Source organism: Castor canadensis, chromosome 7 (genome assembly GCF_047511655.1).
Source record: "Castor canadensis chromosome 7, mCasCan1.hap1v2, whole genome shotgun sequence".
Lineage (NCBI taxonomy): Eukaryota > Metazoa > Chordata > Mammalia > Rodentia > Castoridae > Castor > Castor canadensis.
The window spans coordinates 1,375,369-1,395,766 of record NC_133392.1 but is presented as its reverse complement, the minus strand read 5'-3'; the positions used below and the strand labels follow the sequence as shown (position 1 = coordinate 1,395,766).

Genomic DNA, 20,398 nt, shown 5'->3' with positions numbered 1-20,398 from the left:
GATTAATGCAAAGATTCATACCTGGGAGTACTGCATTCAAACTCAGTGAACCAGTGGCAGAAAAAAATCCTGGGTAGAGCCAGGAAGGGAAAAAAAAATCTCACTTATACAAAAACAAAGAATCACCTCAAGCCAGATGTGATGGTTCATGCCTGTAATCCTAGCTACTCTGGAGACTGAAGCAGGAGGACCATGAGTTTGAGGCCAGCCCAGGCAAAGTTAGAGAGACCCTGTCTCAAAAACAAGCAAAGGACTGGAGGTATAGCTCAAGTGGTAGAAGTTCCTGTCGAGTAAGCAAAAGGCTTTGAGTCCAATCCCCAATACCACACACACACACACGCAAAAAAAACCCTCAGACTTCTTATCTGAAACTATGCAAGAAAGAATGGATTAAAAATATTTTTAAAGTATTAAAAAAAACTTACCAACCTAGAATTCTGTATCCCATGAAACTATGTGATGGCAAAATAAAGACACTTTCGGGTGCACAAAGTGTATGGACTGATCACGAAAGAAATGCTGAAAGAAGCTCTTGGGGGGAAAAGGGAATGACGGGTCAGAGAGGCGGACCTGCATAAGGAGAGGCACCTTAGGACGTAAGTAACGTGAAGTCTTTTATTGCTCCTATTCTTAATTGAGCTAGAACATAACTGCTTAAAATCGTAACACTAGTGATATTTGGAGTGGCTGCAGAACACAGAGGGTGACAGAATGACAGCAGCGTGGTGAGGGAAGAGCTCGCTGGGAGTGCTCCGTGCAGGTGCCTTCGCCAGGCCTGCAGGGACGCTGTTGAAGGAAGACGTAGAAAAGTTAAAGGCATGCCACAGATTCTACAGCAAGTGCTAAAAATGTTTTTAAAAGAAGTTAACTGATGAGCTATGGAAGCAGAATTAGGTAAAGTACCTCCTTATGAAAAGCAGAGATGACAAAAAGGGAAACAGGACAGATACGAGTCACAGTATGGTAGACACTAATCCAACTGTCCGTGTGAATGGTCTAAAACAGGCCGACTACAAGACAGACATTGTCAAGAGTCGACTTTAAAAGATAATCCAGTTTTAAAAGGATTTGAATAGGTATTTGTCCAGGGAAAATGCCCAGTAAATGTCCAAAAAGATGCTCAATACCTTTAGCCAGAGAAATGCAAATCAAAGCCAATGAGCGCTTCATACTTAGTGCAATGGTTCAGAAGCAAACAAAGTGGACAAAACCAAGATTTGGTGAGCGGGCGAAGCGCTCAGGGCCCCCACATGCTGGTGGGATGTAAAATGGCGCAGGTGCTTTGGAACACAGCGTGGGCTCCTACACGATCCCACAGGATCGCTCCTACTGTACACCCAGGAAAAATGAGAGCACGTCCACGTGAAGAGGTGCACAGGAAGGCTCAGAGCAGTGACACAATCCACCCACTGGCGAATGCACAAATGAAGTGTGACAACCCATAAATAAAACACAACACAGAGATGGACACTATTCACCGTGGAAAGGAGCGGAGTATGTCACGTGGAACAACGTGGCTGAGCCTTGCAAACGTCACGTCAAGTGGAAGAAGCCGGTCTCAGGGCTTCTTCTGTATAATCCCTTTTATACTAAATGTCCAGAATGGGCAAGTCTACACAGTCAGAAAGCAGATCAGCGGCCTGGGAGATGGGATAGGAGCAGCTGTCAGTGGGGAGAGGCTTCTTTCTATGACAGAATTCTAAATCGGATCGTGGTGGTGGGTGCAAAACTCCATGAATGTGCTGCAAAACACTGAATTATGTTCATTCACTGAGTGAACTGCATGGTGTGAGTTGCAGCAAAGTGACGCTGTTAATAAGACTTTCTCGGTCTCAAATTCCTAGTTATCCAAGAGAATACTGAGATTTCTTTCCACAGTGATGTCCCACCAAGCATCCCAAGACAAAGCTGAGCCCCCCTCATTAGCAGTGCCTGACCTCACCTATTCTGCACCCTCTGGAGGAGCTCGGTCTGGCCAGCTAGGCTCTGTACTGTCCGTGCCTGGGTTCTCTCATTAGGACATCACCTCATCCTGACTCAGGTTCTACCCACCCCCAAATGTCCTTCTGGGTGGAGCTTAAATATTTAACAGTGAGAAAGCCAAAACCCCAGGGAGAACCCCCAACCATCCCATGCCTCTAAGCCTGGCCCTGAAGTCCTCCACCTGCAATTCCATCCCCAGACACCAGGGGGACCTCAGCGGGCTGGAGAAGGAGAGGCAGGAGCTCCACCCACCAGGGCCTGTGTTCCCCAAAGTCAAGGCACATAGAGGATGATCCCCAGCCCCACATTCCACATTAGTGAGGAGGGGACGGTGCCCAGGAACAACAGATGGCTCACCGGGTCTGGGAGGTTGCTCAGGTGTCAGGGCCCTGGGGCACCCGAGAGCATCCTCCACAGGTGCAGACAGGCCCAAGGGCAGTGTCCAGTCACCACACCGACACTTACAACTGCAGTGCCATCAGCTGTGCTCTGCCACTGTGGGCTGCATTCTGTCTCCCGGAAACACGGTCAGGTCCTAACCCCCACTAGCTGCGAATGTGACTTTTACTTGGAAACAAGGACTGTGCATATGTCACCAACATAAGATGCGGTCACAACGGAGTAGGGTGGTATCCTGGTAGGAAGAGAGGAGACACAGGCACAGAGGGAGGAGGCCATGTGACGATGGAGGCAGAGCCAGGAGTGATGCCGCTACCTGCCCAGGAATGCTCAGCCGCTGCCAAAGCTGGAGAGGCAGGAAAGGATTTTCCTTCCCCTTCCCCTTTCCCTTCAGAAGGTGCAAGGACTTATCCACACCTTGATTTTGAACTTGGGCCTCCAGAACCACGAGAGAAAATATTTCTATCATTTCAATCACCTGCTTTGTGGCACCAATATGCTTGAACACTGGCACAGCTGATGTCGATGCACCTGAGCACCAACGCACCTGGCACTGATGCAGCTGGGCATCAATACACCTGGATGTGAGTGCACCTGTGCAATAGCGCCCTGGACATCAGTGTACCTGGGCTCCTATGTGTCTGGGCATGGAGCTGAGGGCTTCCCACACGTGACCCTCCACACACTCATAGCCGTGCTCCTGGTGGCCACCGTGCAACCACTTCAGAAGGAGCAAAAGCTCAGGGAAGCTGGGGGAATGGACGAGCTAGGACAGGTGGAATGATGGTCTTGGGTATCCACAGCACCTGGGGAAGGTCATCCATTGAACTCTGCACTGCCCAGAGGCCTTGCAGAATGCCGCGAGAGGCCCCTGGACACCTCACACAGGTGTGAAGATGGCCAGGAAAGCCAGCAGAGCCTGACACTCACCGACTGGGAACTGTCCCTGCTGCTGTCTCGTGATTTGTTCTTGGCCAGCCGCTTTTTCTTCTTGTGCAAGGGCCTGGACTCCAGGATCATCTCCTCCAGCTCAAAGGTGGGGTCGCAGTGCAGGCGGCCTTTCTGTGAAGGGACAGACGGCTGAGCCCAGCCCACCGGTGCCACCACACCTGGCTGGAACTGCCCATGTGAGTGCACAGGCTTACATTGGGCACGAAGCCTGGCTCCACCTTCTTCTCACTCAGGTCATCCCATAGCACGTTGGCCAGGGATGGGGCCGCCTGCATGTCCTGGAGGCTGGAGAACCGGTGCTCCGGGTTCACGGTGAGTAGCTGCAACGAGGCCCCTGTCAGACAGGCAGCAAGGCAGCACGACCAGACCCACAGAAGAACGCCTACCTGCCCCAGGTCAGGGCAACCCTGGAGATGTCCCCCAAGCCTGAGACTCGAAACGTCAGGATTCAAGGGCCACACAAGGAAAGGTGGCACCAATTTCAGTCAGAGCAAGGTGGTCAGCAGAGTGGTGTGGGCTAAGGTAACCTTTTGTCCTGACTCTCAGCAGCAGCAAAGAACTGCAGGGACATTCTGCCAGGATTCACCAGCAGGTGGCAGCAGAGGTCTGGCTAACGCTCCACGGGCACTCTGCATGGTTAGCCCAACAGTAACTGAGGCAAAGCCACTTCCACCAGGGGAGCCAGGGCAGCTGTGTACAACCAACGCAGCAGGGTCCCCAGGGCTGCTGGGTGCCTCCTGCCAGGCGAGGAGCTGGCCAGGCTAGGAGTCTCCCTCTGCACCCAGGCCTGACCCTGGGCTTGGCTCTCACTCTCCACATTTTTTTGGATGCTCCAGCCATCCTTTTAAAGAATGTCTCTCTAAGTGAGGAAATCCTACAGCCCCCAGGCTTCGCCACAGGTGGAGGCACTGCTGAGGGAAACACCACAGCCCTGTGTCCCTGGCAGGTTGATATTCCCTGTCCTCTCATCTGCTGCAGACAGAGCTCAGGCCCTGGGAGGTGCATGGGGACCTGGACTCTTCTCTGCTTGCTCCCTGTGAAGGTGGTTCAGACCATGTGCACCTATGAGGGGAAGGGCAGGGGCAGAGGATACCAGAGCACAGCATGGCCTTGCACCCAGCCTGGAGTGCCACCCTCCCACACACGGGGTGCAGTTCTCTGCCTCAGTCTGGGCTTTTGTGAAGCGGGTGACAACCAGTCTCCCAGCATAGAGGTTCTCCATGAGGCTCTAACAGATAGCAGTGTGGCGACTGGAATCCTGGCAAGGGCACACGAGAAGCACACAGAGCTTGCTGCTGGAACACAAAATATGCAAGCCCAGGGACCAGACTCACTTTCCAAGTCGCCATCGGGGAAGGTTCCCACCCAGAGAAGAGGTCTGGGGGTGCTGCCATGAGCACCAGGGCATGAGTGCAGGAGGGGTGGACCACCTGGAGACGGGGGAGGAGCGGGGCTCACCTTCCGCAGCAGGGCCACCATCTCCTTGGACCAAGTGGGCACATACTGGACGCTCACAGTGCTGAACAGCTGCACCAAGGACTCCACGGCATTGCTTGAGTGGATGTCATAGGGTCTCTGCAGGTAGGGAGGTGCTGTGCCAGGTTCCTCATCCCCGTCACAACCAGAATCAGGCTTAAGTGCAGGCACCCCGAGAGCCCCCATCTCTCAACCCAAGTGTAGGTTCTGCTCAGAGCCTGGGGAGGAGGCACCTGCACCAGGCTCACCCTACACTAAAGCCCTACATCACCCCCTGGAGGGCCTGGGGCCTGAGTGAGTCAGCCCCAGACGACCAAGAGGGTGCTTTCTTGAGGAGGAGTCCTGTGAGGTGGCTGAGGGGGTGTGGTGCCCCCAAGAGGGGTGGGGATGGCAGTATGAGGCCTGGATGGTACCCAGTCTCTGGCCCCCCAGGGGGAAAAGCCCAGGGAACCTTGTTTGTAGAAGTTCTGGGAATGTCTACCTGCTGGACACCCTGTCTGGTCCACCTAGCAGGGCCCAGGTGCAGGCCCACCAGGAACACCACCACCAACAGCCCACCATGGAACCCAGTTTTACTTCCTCAGGCATTGGTCACCAACCTAGACATTTTGCTAAAAGCATGAATTCTCTTTCATGTTTAGGGGCTGTTTGGAGGCAGCCTTTTCCCTCCCCACCTCTCAGGCCACCCCAGGGCAAGAGAGCAGCCATCTAGGGTCTGGGGGCCAGCAGTGGCCTCAGGGCTCCGTACCCATCCTCGCAGCAGCTCATAAGCCATCACCCCCACTGACCACCAGTCCACCTCGAAGGAGTAGCCGGTCCCACCGTTGACGAAGGAGTGGAAGATCTCTGGAGCTTTTCAACAAAGAGAGAGGAATAGCTGAGCTACTGGGGGCAGGCTGCCATGACATTCAGGCACCTCACCTCGTGGCCAGGCCCCAAGAACAGCTTCCCCCCGCCCAAAATAAATGAGAAGCCCCTGCAGTGTTTCTGTCCTCTCCCACCTGGGGGGGAACCAGCTCCCTTCTAGAACAGCCCCCAGCAGAGAGTACCTGGTATGTGGCCTGACCGCCAGTTCAGCTTCAAGTCCCATGCTTGCTCTGTGTGTGTGTGTGGTGTGTGTGTGTGAAAGAGAGAGAGAGAGAGAGAGAGAGATGGGGGGTCCTCATCCTTACAGTTCGTGACTCTCAGGCACACACATCAGCCCCATCACCACCACTATGCTAAGACTTTAGGGCTGGGCTTAACCTCAGCGAAGGCCCAACCCTACATGTTGACAAGAGAGTGAGGGCGGAGGCTGGGGGCGTGGCGGTGTGGTCGGAGTGGCATTGGGCTTACCCATGTATGGCTTGGTGCCAGCTAAGGCTGTAGCCCTCTCCCCATCCTTTATGATGGTGGCAATGTTGAAGTCGGTCAGGTGTGCATGTCCTGCGAGGAGAGGACAGGCAACCTGTCCAGGACTGCAGGCATGCCTTTTGTGGGCACCCTCCCCCACGGCTTCCGGGCCTCCTGTCACTCACCCTGCTCATCCAGGAGAATGTTGTCGGGCTTGACATCTCTATGAGGGCACAGGGGGACAGAAACATGCTTGAAACTACGTCATTCCTGCCCCTGCATCACTGGCAGGGCCAGGGGTCCCAAGACACCCCACTGAGGCATTGGCCTGGGAGGTGTGGCTCTATTGTAGGATGATGTGGGGTCCCAGCGGCCCTGGTGAGGGAAGTGGAAGGCTCCTTCTGCTCCATTCTCAGATGGTACGTGGAAAACTGCTGTAGGGGAGTCACCAGCACCCCATCTTCTGATTTCAGGCAGCAGAATTCCCGGGACTGCCCATGGAGGATACCTGCGCCCTGAAGTACCCTTGCCTGGACCCCAGGGCTGTGCAGAAGCACTGGCTCCTGTTTGTCCCTCCCATAATGGCCTCAGTCCTCACTCTGCCCTGACTTCCAGGCACAAAGTTGGCACTGAGTGCCTGCAACACACCTGGCTCACGACCAGACAACGGACTCCTCAGGGACAGACACTGAATCAGATTTATCTGAGTTATAATACACCTCAGAGGGTTTTTCATTTTTGCTCATTTGGCTTCCGAATTTCAGTCTGATTTCTGCTTACTAATTTCACTTGCTTCCAAATCTGTGCCCTAACTTCATTTGCATCCTAATTTCACCTGCTTTAAGCAACTGACAAAATCAGTTTGAAGTCACCAGGACATGACAGATGGGCAGACAGGAGCCTGCAGTTAAACAGACCAGGAAGACTGCCTGTGGCGAGGTCCTATGATCCATCCCTGAGAACAAACAGCCCTCTGTGTCCAGCCTCAAATGGGGTTGATTAGACAGGGCTCCTTCTTCCCCAAGTAGATACCAGGTATGCAGCTATGGGGTTGACCTTGGAGCCAGGCTTTCATTGGCCCAGGTGCTACAGCTGGGGACAAGTCCTCAGGCAAGGGTGGAGCTGAGGAGCCAGCTCGGGCTTTGCTGGAGTGCATGCCTCTCAGCCTGACCAGAGGCTGCTGCTGCCCCGCCTGACCTAGGCCGATGCCTAACCCCATCAGGTGTGCACACACCTGTGGATGATGTGCTGACTGCGCAGGTAGTCAAGGGCCAGCGCCATCTCGCAGATGTACAGCCGCACTGTGTCCTCAGAGAACTGGACATTCTGCTGCAGGTGGTACCGCAGGTCCCCGCCCAGAAGCAGGTCCACCACCATGAACATGTCCTCCTCATCCTGGAAGGAGTACCTGTGGGCATCGAGGAGAACCTGGCATGTGCACAACTGGGGAGCCAGAGGCGTGGCTCCTACCACACCTAACACACGCCCCCCACCCACAACCCCATGCTGCCTGCCATGCCATCATCAGGGTGCTCAGAGCTGTCTGACCCAAGACCCGGGGGGACAGGCAGAACCGTCAAGCCCCTGGAGATGGCCCGGGTTGGGGCCAGAAATGCCTGCGAGTGACAAGTAGAAAGCAGAAACACAGTGCCCACCCTGCATTGTTTCAGGGTGCCCTCATTTCTTCTTCTAAAACTGGGGATAAGAACAGCTGCCTTAGAGCGTTTCAAAGAAGAAAATGACAGTGCGAGTGAAATGATTAACACAGCTGGGCAAGGGCTGGCATTTAATCCCAACAACCATGGCAGTGATGGGAATGGCAGTGATGGTGGCAAATTATGGTGAAGCTGGCGATTGTGGTGAGTACAGTGATAATGGAGTAATGACAATGGCAATGATGATATTGATGGTGGTGGTGGCAGCACTGGTGACTGTGATGATGCTGGTGATGGTGATTAAAATGATGGTGATTATGACTATGGTGATGACAGTGATGGCGAATGTGGTGGTGATGGTGGTGGTGGTGGTGGTGGTGGTGACAGTGGTGGTGGTGACGGTGATGGTGGTGGTGGTGGTGGTGGTGGTTGTGATTGTGGTGGTGATGGTGGTGACGGTGGTGGTGGTGACGGTGGTGGTGGTGGTGACGGTGGTGGTGGCGGTGACGGTGGTGGTGGTGGTGGTGGTGGTGATTGTGGCGGTGGTGGTGGTGGTGACGGTGATGGTGGTGGTGGTGACGGTGATGGTGGTGGTGGTGACAGTGGTGGTGGTGACGGTGATGGTGGTGGTGACGGTGGTGGTGGAGGTGATGGTGGTGGTGGTGGTGATGGTGGTGGTGATGGTGGTGGTGATGGTGGTGGTGGTGATTGTAGCAGTGGTGATGGTGGTGGTGATTGTGGTAGTGGTGATGGTGGTGATGGTGGTGACGGTGGTGGTGGTGATGATGGTGGTGACGGTGATGGTGGTGATGGTGGTGGTGGTGGTGGTGATGGTGATGGTGATGATGGCGGTGGTGACTGTGGCGGTGGTGGTGGTGGTGGTGATGGTGGTGATGGTGGTGGTGGTGGTGGTGATGGTGATGGTGGTGATGGTGGTGGTGGCGGTGATGGTGGTGATGGTGGTGATGGTGATGGTGGTGATGGTGGTGGTGGTGATGGTGATGGTGATGATGGTGGTGGTGATTGTGGCAGTGGTGATGGTGGTGGTGGTTATAAGACTGATGGTAGCCATAGCAGATCAGCACTTTGACTTCCTTCCACTTTGCAGTTGCTTTTGTGAACGCTCAAAGCTAACTCTAATTTTTAAATGGATTGACTCTTTCATGAAGAAAGTCACAAATAACTCATTTTTCCATATGATGTCCCTTTACCTGCCCTCAAAAGCCACCCTGTCTCATCCTCAATGAAGGAGTCACAGAGCAAAGGGACTCAGGTGCTAAGCTCCAGGAGGGGACTAGGATCCTGGAGAGCAGCAGACAGGTGGCTTCCTGTACCTGAAGGCAAAGTTACAATGGTCCTATGCTGCATGACCCTGGATGGCAGGAGATATCGCAGTGTGCCAGCCTGTGGGGACGGAGTGCCCTACAGCAGGAAGGAAGGCAAAGCAGCCAATGGCTCGCAGCCCGAGGCTGAGTGCTTTGCCATTAGACACCTGCACGGTTGCAGACGGCAGTACTGGGAACCACCCCACTCTGCTCCACAGTAAGGGGCTGAGGGCAGGGAGGTTAGGCATGTACACAGCAGAGTGGATTCAACCCAGGAGTCTATGCACCTGACCACTAGACCACATCGCATCTCAGGCAGCCCAGGAAGGGCAGGGGAAGGGTTGGACTCCAGAAGAGGGAAACCCAGGGTCTTCTTTTTCTCAAGAAGCCTCGCTGCCCACACTGTATTCCCGTGGGGGTACAAGCCAGGCCCCGCTGGAGGGTAAGCTCCACTCCCCCACTGACCCAGACAGGCAGTAATCACTTGCCTGCAAGGGTAAGTGTCTGACCTCCCTGGCCCCAGAGTGGCAGGTCAGGTTTAAGGGGTTCTTGGCACTTGGACACCCCTAACTTTTCAATGTTGCTACAGGATGCTGGAGACAAGGTCAGCTTGGAAATTAGCTGGCCATGAGAGCCTGGGACCTCCATGAGTAATGACGGTAGCCACGAACAGATGGAGCCAAGACCGTGACGCAGTCAAGGGATGAGTAGCTCTTCATGCTCCAGCCTGTCAATCTGTGTGACCTGGGCTCCAGCAGACTCAGGCCCGTGGCCTTGATCAGCAGTACCATCTTGGCCCAGCCTCCTGGGCAGCCAAGCTCCAGCCACAGCTCTGCCCAGCACCTGTCCCGTCACTGTGAAGCAGAGGCACTTGACACCATTCCTGCACCATGCCAAGGGGCCTCTGTCACTTTGAAGTCTCTTGTTCTATTGTGGTTGCACCAGGTAAACACCCAGGTGGGAGGCAAGTCTGGACTCCAAGCAAGTCCCTGCCCTAACAGCTGCTCCAGGTTCATTGTCAAATGGAACACTCTTGCTCTGTATTACCTCACATGGCAGTAGGACTGCCTCTTCCTGTACCTCTGTAATGAACACCTACACCTCCCAAAGGCTGCTCAGCCAAAGCTCAGGAGCTCAGGACTCCCCTGACCCCCACTGCTAGGAAGCCTGTGCTCCACAGAGCCTTTGGGAACCATGCCCATCTTGAAGCAAGTCACAGAGCACTGGGCCCACTATGGGAGGCAGTCAGGGAGGATCCTGAGTGAGAGAGGACCCCTGAGTGGGGGGGTATATCTGAGAGGAGAAAGAGCCCTGAGTGGGGGAGGACCCTGGGTCAGGGATGACCCTAAGTTAGGGAGTACCCTTGGGTGGGAACAGGCCCCTGGGTTTGGAGGACCCCAGAGTTAGAGAAGACTCTGGGTCAGAGAGAGGTCTAAGGCAGCCTGCAGGTTCCTGCACCTCTTGAAACTGGCCTTGGAGCTCATTTTTTTTGCAGGCAACTGAAGGTCATCCCCTAAACTGTGTCTTCAATGCCACAAGCCCTGTGGGAGGGGCATTTCCATTGCAGTAGGTCTTGGACTTCCAGCAGACCCTGGGGAGATGCTGCATTAGCCCCAGCATACTATGAGCTGGCCCTGGGCACAGGAAATGAGAGTTGATGAGGAGGGGCACAGAGAGCGTGAAGGGGTCAAGGCATCCCAGAGGCCTGGGAGCCAGAGAGCAGCAGGGAGGGGCTGCCCAGGCAGAAGGGGGCAAGTCCCTGTACAGGGAGTGTCGCTGGCAGGCCTGTGGGGTGACTCACCAGAGGTTCACCAGGAAGACATGCTCAATCTCTTGCAGGATCTCCAGCTCCCGGAATACATTGCGGACCTCGTCACGCTCGATGCACTGCTGCTTGTTCATGTATTTCATGGCATACATCTTCTCTGTGTCCCGCTTCTGCACGATGCACACCTGCAGGCAAAGGCCTTTCAGTACCACACCTGGAGCAGACCGTCACAGCCCCCTCCACCTCCAATGCAACACTGAAAGGACCAGGGTTTCCAGCCAGCAAGGGGAAGGCTATGAACAGTATCTTCTGCAGGACCGAGCCACAGAGCACCCAAACATGAGGCAGAGCCACGCTGGGGGCTGGCCCAGATGAGGGGCACTGCTCTGGTGCCTGATCCCCTCACCAGCCACAACCTCAGCAAGTGGACCCACCTCCCAGAGTCCCAAAAGCCCCTTCTAGGGCCTATATATGACGTGTGCCTTAGGGGACACTGGGGATGGATGAGACAATACACTTAACACAGAGCCCTGCACTCAGGAAGCCCTCATCAACCACAGAGCCGTGGTTCCCACTGTAACAGGGACCATCTGCAATGACAGGGTCCCTGCACAGCCCTGAAGGTGCAACGCCATCTGAGTTTTCAACTGTCAGTGTCAACCAGCAGGGCTGGCATTGCTAACACACTGCTAATTGCTTGGCAGAAAGCAGGGAAAGGAGAGAGAAGCACAAAGTGGGTGGGAAACACAGCTGGGGGTCCCTTGTGGCCATGGAGTGTCAATCAGAAACAAGGACAAAGATCTCCAAAGGGAAACTAGGAGTTAAGGCACAAAATCAGGGCTGCAGAGCCAAACCCTACCTATAAGTCACAGAGCCTAAGACAGGTGACCCAGGCAACAAGAGCCATTTCCCATCTTCACAGAGCATGAATCTGGGGGTCCTGGAAGAAGTGGATGATTCTGGAACTCAAGGTGAGTGAGTGGCTCCCAAGTGCCTCACCCAAAGGCAGGTGGCCTGGAGCTGACCAGACATCTCAGTGGTGTCAGTTCCTGACCAAACCTCTGGATCTACCTCTTAGGGGAACTCCACGTTCCCTCTCATGGGAATGTACTTCGGATGAAAGCCCTCTGTGTGTAAAGCTGGTCACCACAGTGCTATGTGCAGCAAACTTCCCAACACTGGGACATCCAGCAACCTCCTGGGTGTGGATGACTATCACACAACCACTGATGTGACATTCACAGGATTTATAATGATAAGACTTTTAAAATGCCCAGCGTGAACACTAAGTAAGCTATGCAGCATAAGCTGTGTAGAGTAATACACCAAAATGTGCAGAAACTGGAAGTGAGCCTGAAAATGAAAGCAGCCCCCGTGCAGGGGAGCCCCAGACACTTCCTGGCTGTGGTTTCTGTCACGTTACTCTGAGGTGTCACTTGCTAAAGATCCTCCCACATTGTTAGTGCCGGGGTTGCCCAGTGGTTGCTGGTCTTCAAGGGTTTCTGGATGTGGCATTGGAGAACCTTCTCTTGGCTGGAGCCCTCTACATCCCTCTTTCATCCAGAGATGCAACCTTCGTAACCATGGCTGCAGTCTCCAAGGTAACACCATGCACACCAGCACCTTGCCCACAGGCTGAGTCTGAGGGATGATACCAATAGGACACAGGGAAGATCTGGCCACTCCTCAGTTCTCAAACTCAGCCAGGTCCCTGTGTAGGCCACTAAGACCCCCAAAAGCTCTGTCTGAAACTGGGCTGATGAGCTGGGGGCTCACCCTCCATAATCATCACTTCCTTCCTCCCCAGACTCCCCCACCTCAGTACTGCACTGCCCTGGAGGTACTGAGGCTCAGGGAACAGACCCACGGAGCAGGGGCAGGTGCAGGGCTGCAGGGGGCACACAGAGAAGAGGTCCTGGTGTCAGGGTGGGGGAAGGGAGTCATGACCAATGTCCTGTCCTGCTCTTGCTGCTAGCCCCTGCTTCGCAACCAAAACCTTTCCCACAGGTAAGGGGCAGAACACTTCCTGTCTCTCTGATCCAAGAGGAATGGGCGGGGCTCTGTGGAAGGAGCTTTGTCAGGAAGCATGGCCACCAAGTGGGGCTTGGGTCTGGGCAGAGTGTCTATGGTGAGGCAGTAACTGCCACACTTAAGGCTCCTCTGTGGGACCATCATGCTGACCAGTTGAGGCAAGAGGCCAGGAAGAAGCTGAGCAGGTACCCAACATCCACTCACATTCAGTTGTCTTACATTTGCCTGTCCGCTGCCCTGGCTGTTGAGGCCACGTACAGTAGGAAGGGTGTCTGGGGGACTTCAGTTGTCCGAGGCCAGCCCTATCACCCATGGCTTCGCTCTCTAATCAGAGGGCACCTGGCCTCCTCCCTGAAGCCTGGCCACTCCACTGGCTGTCCGGTGGCTTCTGTCCTCCACTGACCTTGTTTCCTCATCTGCTGACAGGAGCACTGGCTAGGTAATGTGGCATTACAAGCTCTCATGACCAGGGTAAAGTCCAGGCCTCGGGATCCTAGAGTCCACCCAGGGCTCTGTCCCCTGTGGTCAGCTGAATAACAGCTCCAAGGATGTCCACGTCCTAATCCTTCGAGCCTATGACTATGTCACCTGACATGGTAAGAGGACTTTGCAAGAGGCTGAGGACACTGAGCTAGGAGACAACCCTAGATTGTCTGGGGACCCTAAGTGCGGCCATGTGTGTTCATTCAAAGGGAGATCAGAGGCAGAGACAGTGTGACGACTGATACTGCACTGTGGCCTTGAGGACAGAGGAAGTGGCCACACACCATGGCTGGTGAGAAGCTGGCGAAGAAGGAGGCTTCTCCCCTAGAGCCCTGGAGGGAGCACAGCCTGTATCACCTGATGTCAGCCCAGGTAAACTGAGTCCAGATTTCTGGCCTCTAGAACTATAATGTCCACTGCCTTAAGCCATCTAGTTTGTGGTCATTTGTTGCAGTGCCCACAGGAAACGAATGTGTGGACCCAGCACTTTGGGTGTCTTGAGAGACTCAGAGGTGAGCATCAGTGTTGGTGACAGATATCCACCTGTGTCACGAGACACTCACTTCCCAAGCTATCAAGACTGCTTTGAGGAGTAATGGGCTGCCAGGCTCTGGTGGAGCCATACAGAAAAGAGCCCACAAAGACTAGAAGACCTCTCATCCACAAGGCACAAATTTTAGGGCAGTAACACTTCTTGTGAAAAAAAAAAAAAGCCAGAAAGTTGTCCCCAAGATAGCTACAGGTCTCCCTGGCTAGTTGTCATGGCATGGGGATATAGAACCTGCCAAGAAGGCCTTGGACAGTTAGGTTTAACTTGTGCTTTTCTGTGTCCCTACAACCTCCCAACAAGTCCCCAGATGATCACACATGCTCTGGAAACCTTCTTTCTGGGGACTTCTCAGTCTGTGTCAAGAGACCTTGGTAGAAGATCCAAGAGTCCCAAAGGGAAGCTGTAGGCCAGCCACAGAGGGACAGATGGGGCTGCCCCAAGGGCTCCTGGACAAGGGTCAGGAAGAACCCCAGGACCTCAGAATACCTTAATGCCATCCCCAACGGTGCTCTCAGCAGCTCTCAGCCTGTGTGGGGGCCCTGGGAGCTGTCTGAGTGGCCCTGACACCAACCACACTCCCCGGGTGACCTCGTAGGCAGCACTGTCCAGCTCCAGTGTCACAGAGCAGGCTTGTAGCCAGGAGTGGGGAGGTCAGATGACAGCATGGTCACCTGCTGTGGATGGACACCCTGGGGTATTAAAATGGAGTTACTACAGACTTCAGCCAGAAATACAATAGAATGCTCCAGTGCTGAGACGGAAGGCCACACACCTCATGCAGAAACATCACCTAAGTCCTGCCCCCGTAAAAGCAGTGACTCCCTCCACCAGTCAAATGCAAGTGGAACACCACCCATGTGACGACCTCTCTCTCACCACCCTGAGCCCTAGCACAGAATCACAAGCCACCCTCAGGCTTGGCTCCGGTCCAGAGGCTCCATACCGTCTCCCAGTCCCCTCTCCTTGGCTGTCACGGCACCCGTCATCCCATGGGAGAGTTGGTCCTGGTGTAGGACATTTCATGTGTGTAGTAAATACTCATGAGCAAAGTCTCTGGCTTAAAATGTCTTCAAAAGATCACGACTAACACCACCTGAGCACCAGGCAACTTCCAAGGAGACCCAGGAACCTCACCCTCACGTCCTCTTCCTCTCTACTGGTGACCGCCAATCTGACAGAAGGCATTGCCTACAGACCTGGATGTGGTTGCTGGAAGCTTCTTTGTCACCCAAGGTTCTCTGCACCATCCAAAGAGATTCTGCAGGGTTGCCCTGTTTAACTGCCGAGCAGGGCTGGACTCCCCACCCACCATGCACATACACACACACTGGCCCCTGGACCAGGTCCTCGGCATCAGACTTCCCTGCCCCAGGGAGTTAGTTACAAGATGGGGTTGCACTCAGAGCTTGGCTCTTGGCTGAGTGTCCAGGCTGCTCTTGGGCTTCCACCTGTGGGTTCGGCTATCTTCCCTGAGCCCCTGACCAGACTCCAAGGGCCAGACGGTGTCATCCCCATAGGTTCCGAGAACACTGAAACAGGTGATTCTCGAGCTACCGCTATCCCTCCCTGCCTCAAGGTCCCTGATGCTGCCTAAAGACTTTGCACCAAGGACATTTTTAGGTGTCTGCATGTGCACTGCCACCTTCCCCAGCAAGTGGAGAACATTTTGAGTTATCTGCAGGTGCCCAACAGAGACAGGCTAGCAATGCAAGGAAAACTGCAGGACCTGGACAGTGGTGGTTCACAGGACCGGCAGGCCCTGGATGACTGTGATAACTGTAGGACCCAGGGACCCATTTGTCCTACATTAAGCAAAGCAGGGTGTGATGAGTAAACCAAAACCGCAGGCACACACCTGTTGCTGCCCATTCATGCCCAGATGTCAGCCTCCATTCAACATCTGTGGTCAAAGTATAACACAGAGTTTCAAGGAAGTCTTGGAAAGTTCCAAACACCGGCTGCATCTGCTTCTTGGGCCTGCTGAGGGCAGGGGTCCTGCAGCTGAGCAGAGGCAGTAATGACCACTGTAGAACCAGAGCATGGAGCTGTGTTCACTTCCTGTGACCGTACCACGACTGGCCACACACTCAGTGCTTAAACAGCACAGACTTACATCCTGCACTCTGGAGGTCAGAGGCCTGAGCTGGATCTCAGTGGGCCAAGGTCAAGGCGTAGTCAGCACTGACTCCTTCTAGAGGCTCCAGGGAGGTTCCATTTCCTGGCCTTCCAGCTTCCTGAGGCTACCTGTGGGGGGAGGCCCTTCCTCCATCCTCAAAGAATCTTTAAGTCTCTCTCTGGCTCTGGCCTTCTCCTCTCTCTTCTACTTATGAGGACTCTGGTACTTAGATTGCCATCATCAGTCAGCTGACACCCTCCATTCAACCTGCAGCCCAAATTCCTCCCCGCTGTGCACCGATATACATTCTGGGGATGATTGGGGTCTGTCCTCTGCAACCACGGACAAGGCTACAATGGTCAGCGTGTGGCCCCTAGAGGCACCTGCTGGGGTGTCCTGTGGAGTGAGGCAAGGAAACCTACCTCCATCCATCCAGGAGACAGTCAATAAGGGATGGAGGATTTGGGCTACAGGCTGTAGGTGATGGAGAATGTGGCTGGTCAGGCACCACAGGCTCTAAGTGAGGGCTCTCCAGGGAGCAAGTAACATGGTGGCCTCAGCATTGCCTAGCCCTTCCCTGTGGGTGGGATGTGTGCTGAGGGCTACCCAGCCAGCAAGATAAAGGGTTCCTGATGACACAGGAGCCCACACCTGCCCCAAGAGTGAGAGCGAACCACTGGTCAGCAGCCCACAGTGTGGGAACGACAGGGAACCAAGCATGTGGTGTTTGGTGAGGCCACTTAGCAGAGCCAGGCGCAAGGGATTTTTTCCTGAGCTACCCACAATCATTTTTCAAATTATTATTTTGAAAGCTGGTTGAAATTTTCAGAATGAAATAAGTGTCAGCCGCAGCAGGCCACCAGCCCACCTGGTTTCAACTCCAGGCCCTTCCTTCTCTGACACTTCATTCTGTTCACGGTGAGAATTACGGGCTTATTGGTCACAGCCCAGCCCAGCGGACAGAGCAGGCTGCCTGTCTCCCTGAACACGCACTCCAAGTGGGAGGCCGAGAAGTACAATTACTTTAGACAGAGGATTCAGCCCTACTTATAGGAGACCAGAAATGGATGGAGAGACATGGTCCAGTGCCGGACACAGCAATGACCACCTCCCACCTGACAGCCCATGGCACAGAGGGCAATGGCAGCAGCCTGGAGACTCAGCCTTGAAGGGGCTCATTCCCATGGGGCTGAGGAAACAGGCAGTGTAGTGAGAGGGATCCAGGCTTGGCTGTCAGCATAGGCTTACTGGCATGGCTCTCAGTGTGTTGGGGTACAGAGGCAGGACTGGGCTACAAGTGTCTGCAGTCCAAAACCCTTTCCCAGGGGTACTGAGTCCCTTTTGTGTCTCTTCCATCAAACCTGCCAAGTGACCCAATCCTTTCTGTGATCCATCTCCAGGACTCTTGGAAAAAAAATGCCTTCCCTCAGTGCTGACACCAACCACTCACTTTAGGGGGAGCTTCAGGCTTTGTGCACTGCTGGTCCCAGCCACCAGTCATTAGGAGCTGCTTGTAGTAGTTATAGGACATCCAAAGGAGAGGCAGGGTGGAGCAGGGTGAGGAGCCAGGTCTCCCCAGTCATTGAGTTCTGGGTTCTAGGACATTCCCAACTAGACTAGAACTCAGGAAAAGCTTCCTCCCATGTTTCTCTAGGTGGCAGTCCTGTGCAAGGTGCTGAAGATAAAAGGGCGACTCACCATGGTTCCTTCCTGTGGCCCCTGGGGTGAATACCTCCAACCTCCATGAGTGGGTCCAAGTGCCCCCCAAAAGACATGGCCACCTGGGACCTCAGGATGGTCTATTTGGGGTAAGGGTCCCTGTAGATGTAATTAAACTGAGGGTCATGGATTGAAATGGCCCTGAATCAATGGCAGGTAATCTCATGAGAGGCAGAAGGAGAAGATACAGGAGGCTCAGGGGACAAGACCATGTGGAGAGGGACAAGACAGAGCCAGTGATGTGGAGATGTTGGCCCTGAAGATGGAGGAGGGCAGCCATAAGCTAAGGAAGGCAGAGCATCACAGCAGTATCAGAAGCCAGGAGAGGCAGAGGGTCTTCTTCCCACTGAGCATCCAGAAGAAGCTGTGCCTTGACTTCAGACATCTTGTCTCCAGGACAGTGAGAAGCTGAATTTCTGGTGTTTGAAACTAGCACACTGAGGGACTTTGCTGCAGCAGCTGTACAGTCACCCTTTCTGCCATCCCTGAGGGATCTGTAACCTGTCCTGGCTTAACAATGCACCCTGTGCACCTGCTCTCTCCTCTCTACCTGCTAACCTAGCCGCTAACGGCCCCCAGTCCTCCCCTCCTGTGAGACCCAGGCTCCATTTCCCGACCGAGGCCAAGGGAGGTGGGAAGCCCAGTGCATGCTGGCCCAGCCTCACCACTGTTGACTGAGACCAGCCTGCAGAACCCTGGAACTGTCAGCACGCTCACAGCTGCAAGCTAGGCTGGCGCTGGGTTAAAATGGGTTTAATTAGTGGCATCAAAGTACCCTTTGGTGGAGGTGACTGAGAAGAGGTTCAAACTCAGCTGGAAGAGCCTGGCTGTGCAGCCCCCATCGTCAGCTCTGCTCTGGCCCCAACAGGGAGGCGCCAATGAACGTCAGTTTGAAGTTTGTGCCATCCTTGTTCCAAAGGAGTTCAGGCACCGCAGGTCCAAAAGAAGAAGTGTTTCAGAAAGTGAGAGGAAACCCATCAGCCTGTTAAGGCTGAGCCTTGGCAGCTGAGAGCAAGCAGACCCAGCTGAACTGCTTCCTCAAAGAAATTGGTCTGGGCTTTCCAGGCTGCTCCCTCTAGTAATCCATTTATGCCCTGACAAAGAGGAAGGGAATCAGACCTGAGAGGCATGAGCCCTGCTGGTCCCAGGCCACAGGACGCCCTGTCAAATGGCACTGCTCAGCCCAGAATAGGCTGGTGACTAATGGTGGTGTAATTGCCATTCTAACTGAACTCTGTTTACGTATTTTGCAGACTTAAGTGATTCACCCCAAGCTCTTATTCTTTCCAAGTAATTTTTGTTCCCCAGAAAGCAAATGCCTGACAACAGGTACTTACATTCTCTAAACATTGTAATGAAAACACCTCATTGCCCCACCTGGGAGCTCTACAGCCCCAGGCAGGATGGGCCTCTTGGGTATCTCACAGAGTCGTGGGAAACAGGCCTGGCTCCTCCCCTCCCCCAGGCTCTGTCCAGTGGCCAGTGTCAGTAGCACAAAAACAGGAGGCGCAGTGCCTGAATGGGCCTGAAAGAGTCTGCACTGGCCAAGAATGGCTGACCCTGCGATGGAGTGACTGGAGAAGGCTCAAGGGGAGAGCTGCACCTCTTGTGCAGCGGAACGACAGAGGCCAGCTCCAGGAGCCCAGAAGAGAATGGTGTTACAAGGACTCACAGGAGGGCCCCACAGAGCACCAGACATGCAGGCTCCCACTGCCATGTTCAGTGACCACCAGTGTCCTATTCCCCTCCCACCCTCCCAGGAGACTGCTGCTCCTGGGAGTTCTTGAGAGCCCACCTTCCTTGAGTGACTTTACATGTGCCTTTGGTGGGACCATGTGCCCAGGACCCTGTCCCCAGTCCAGACACTTCTGTGTCCTTATAACTATACCTGGCCATTCCTTACTTGCCCCTACTCACCCTCCCATGGAGACTTCCTGGGCATATGTGTCCTTGAGTTGGGGCCTTTTGGAGGGAGCACCCTAATCCCATGGGATAGGGGGAGTGTGGACAGAGGGTGGAGAGGGGCAAGTAGGGGGCTCAGCTTTCTCAGTGTTAAGCTCTGCTCTCTGGAGAACAGAAGCCATGGGTGTCATGGAAAATGGCTGCCTACCTCTCAGGTGGGCAAGGAAACAAGAAAACCTACACAGGGACCCCAGGTATGAGGACAATGTGCTGGTGAGGTCTCTTCTTCATTTGCTGATCATTTATCCCAAGAAAATGTGAATCCCTTTGCCCTCCTACCTTGCCACATTCAGGATCCTGGCAGAGCTGACCCAGCTAAGAGGCTAATTAGCCCAGCTGGAAGATCACCTGGTTTGGGGGTGAGAGGCAGAGCTGTAGACTCAGGCAGCACCAGCACTAACTCAGTGTGTCCCTGACCTAGAGAAGCTGGGAGCTCAGGTCTGCAGGAGGGACAGCCCAGCAAGTACTCCCAGTTCCCTGAGGGAAGGGCCAGTTCCTGCTCCTACATTTGGTTCCTCCCCTAAGGAGGAACTTAAGGCCATCCTTTAATCAGAGGATCATGCCTGGGCTATCGCACAGTAATCACACCTGACATGGCCATTCCAGCAATGGCTGCAAATCTCTCCTCCACCTCGCTGCTGGAGCATC

The 20,398-nt window shown here is 54.3% G+C and overlaps 1 protein-coding gene across 2 annotated transcripts in view; it reads right to left on the bottom strand.

The window, feature by feature from the left end:
• Stk32c (serine/threonine kinase 32C) overlaps positions 1-20,398 on the bottom strand; it is an 85,363-nt gene that overhangs the window by 5,698 nt on the left and 59,267 nt on the right. Inside the window, exons 3-10 of one of the 2 annotated variants that reach the window (XM_074078035.1) lie at positions 10,923-11,074; positions 7,376-7,549; positions 6,327-6,364; positions 6,145-6,234; positions 5,558-5,661; positions 4,792-4,938; positions 3,528-3,653; positions 3,313-3,444 (exon numbers count right to left, since the gene is read on the bottom strand). In XM_074078035.1, the coding sequence (XP_073934136.1) occupies positions 3,313-3,444; positions 3,528-3,653; positions 4,792-4,938; positions 5,558-5,661; positions 6,145-6,234; positions 6,327-6,364; positions 7,376-7,549; positions 10,923-11,074 (963 nt within the window). The remainder of the gene's footprint in view (positions 1-3,312; positions 3,445-3,527; positions 3,654-4,791; positions 4,939-5,557; positions 5,662-6,144; positions 6,235-6,326; positions 6,365-7,375; positions 7,550-10,922; positions 11,075-20,398) is intronic. The other variant, XM_020182963.2, reaches the window with a different exon arrangement.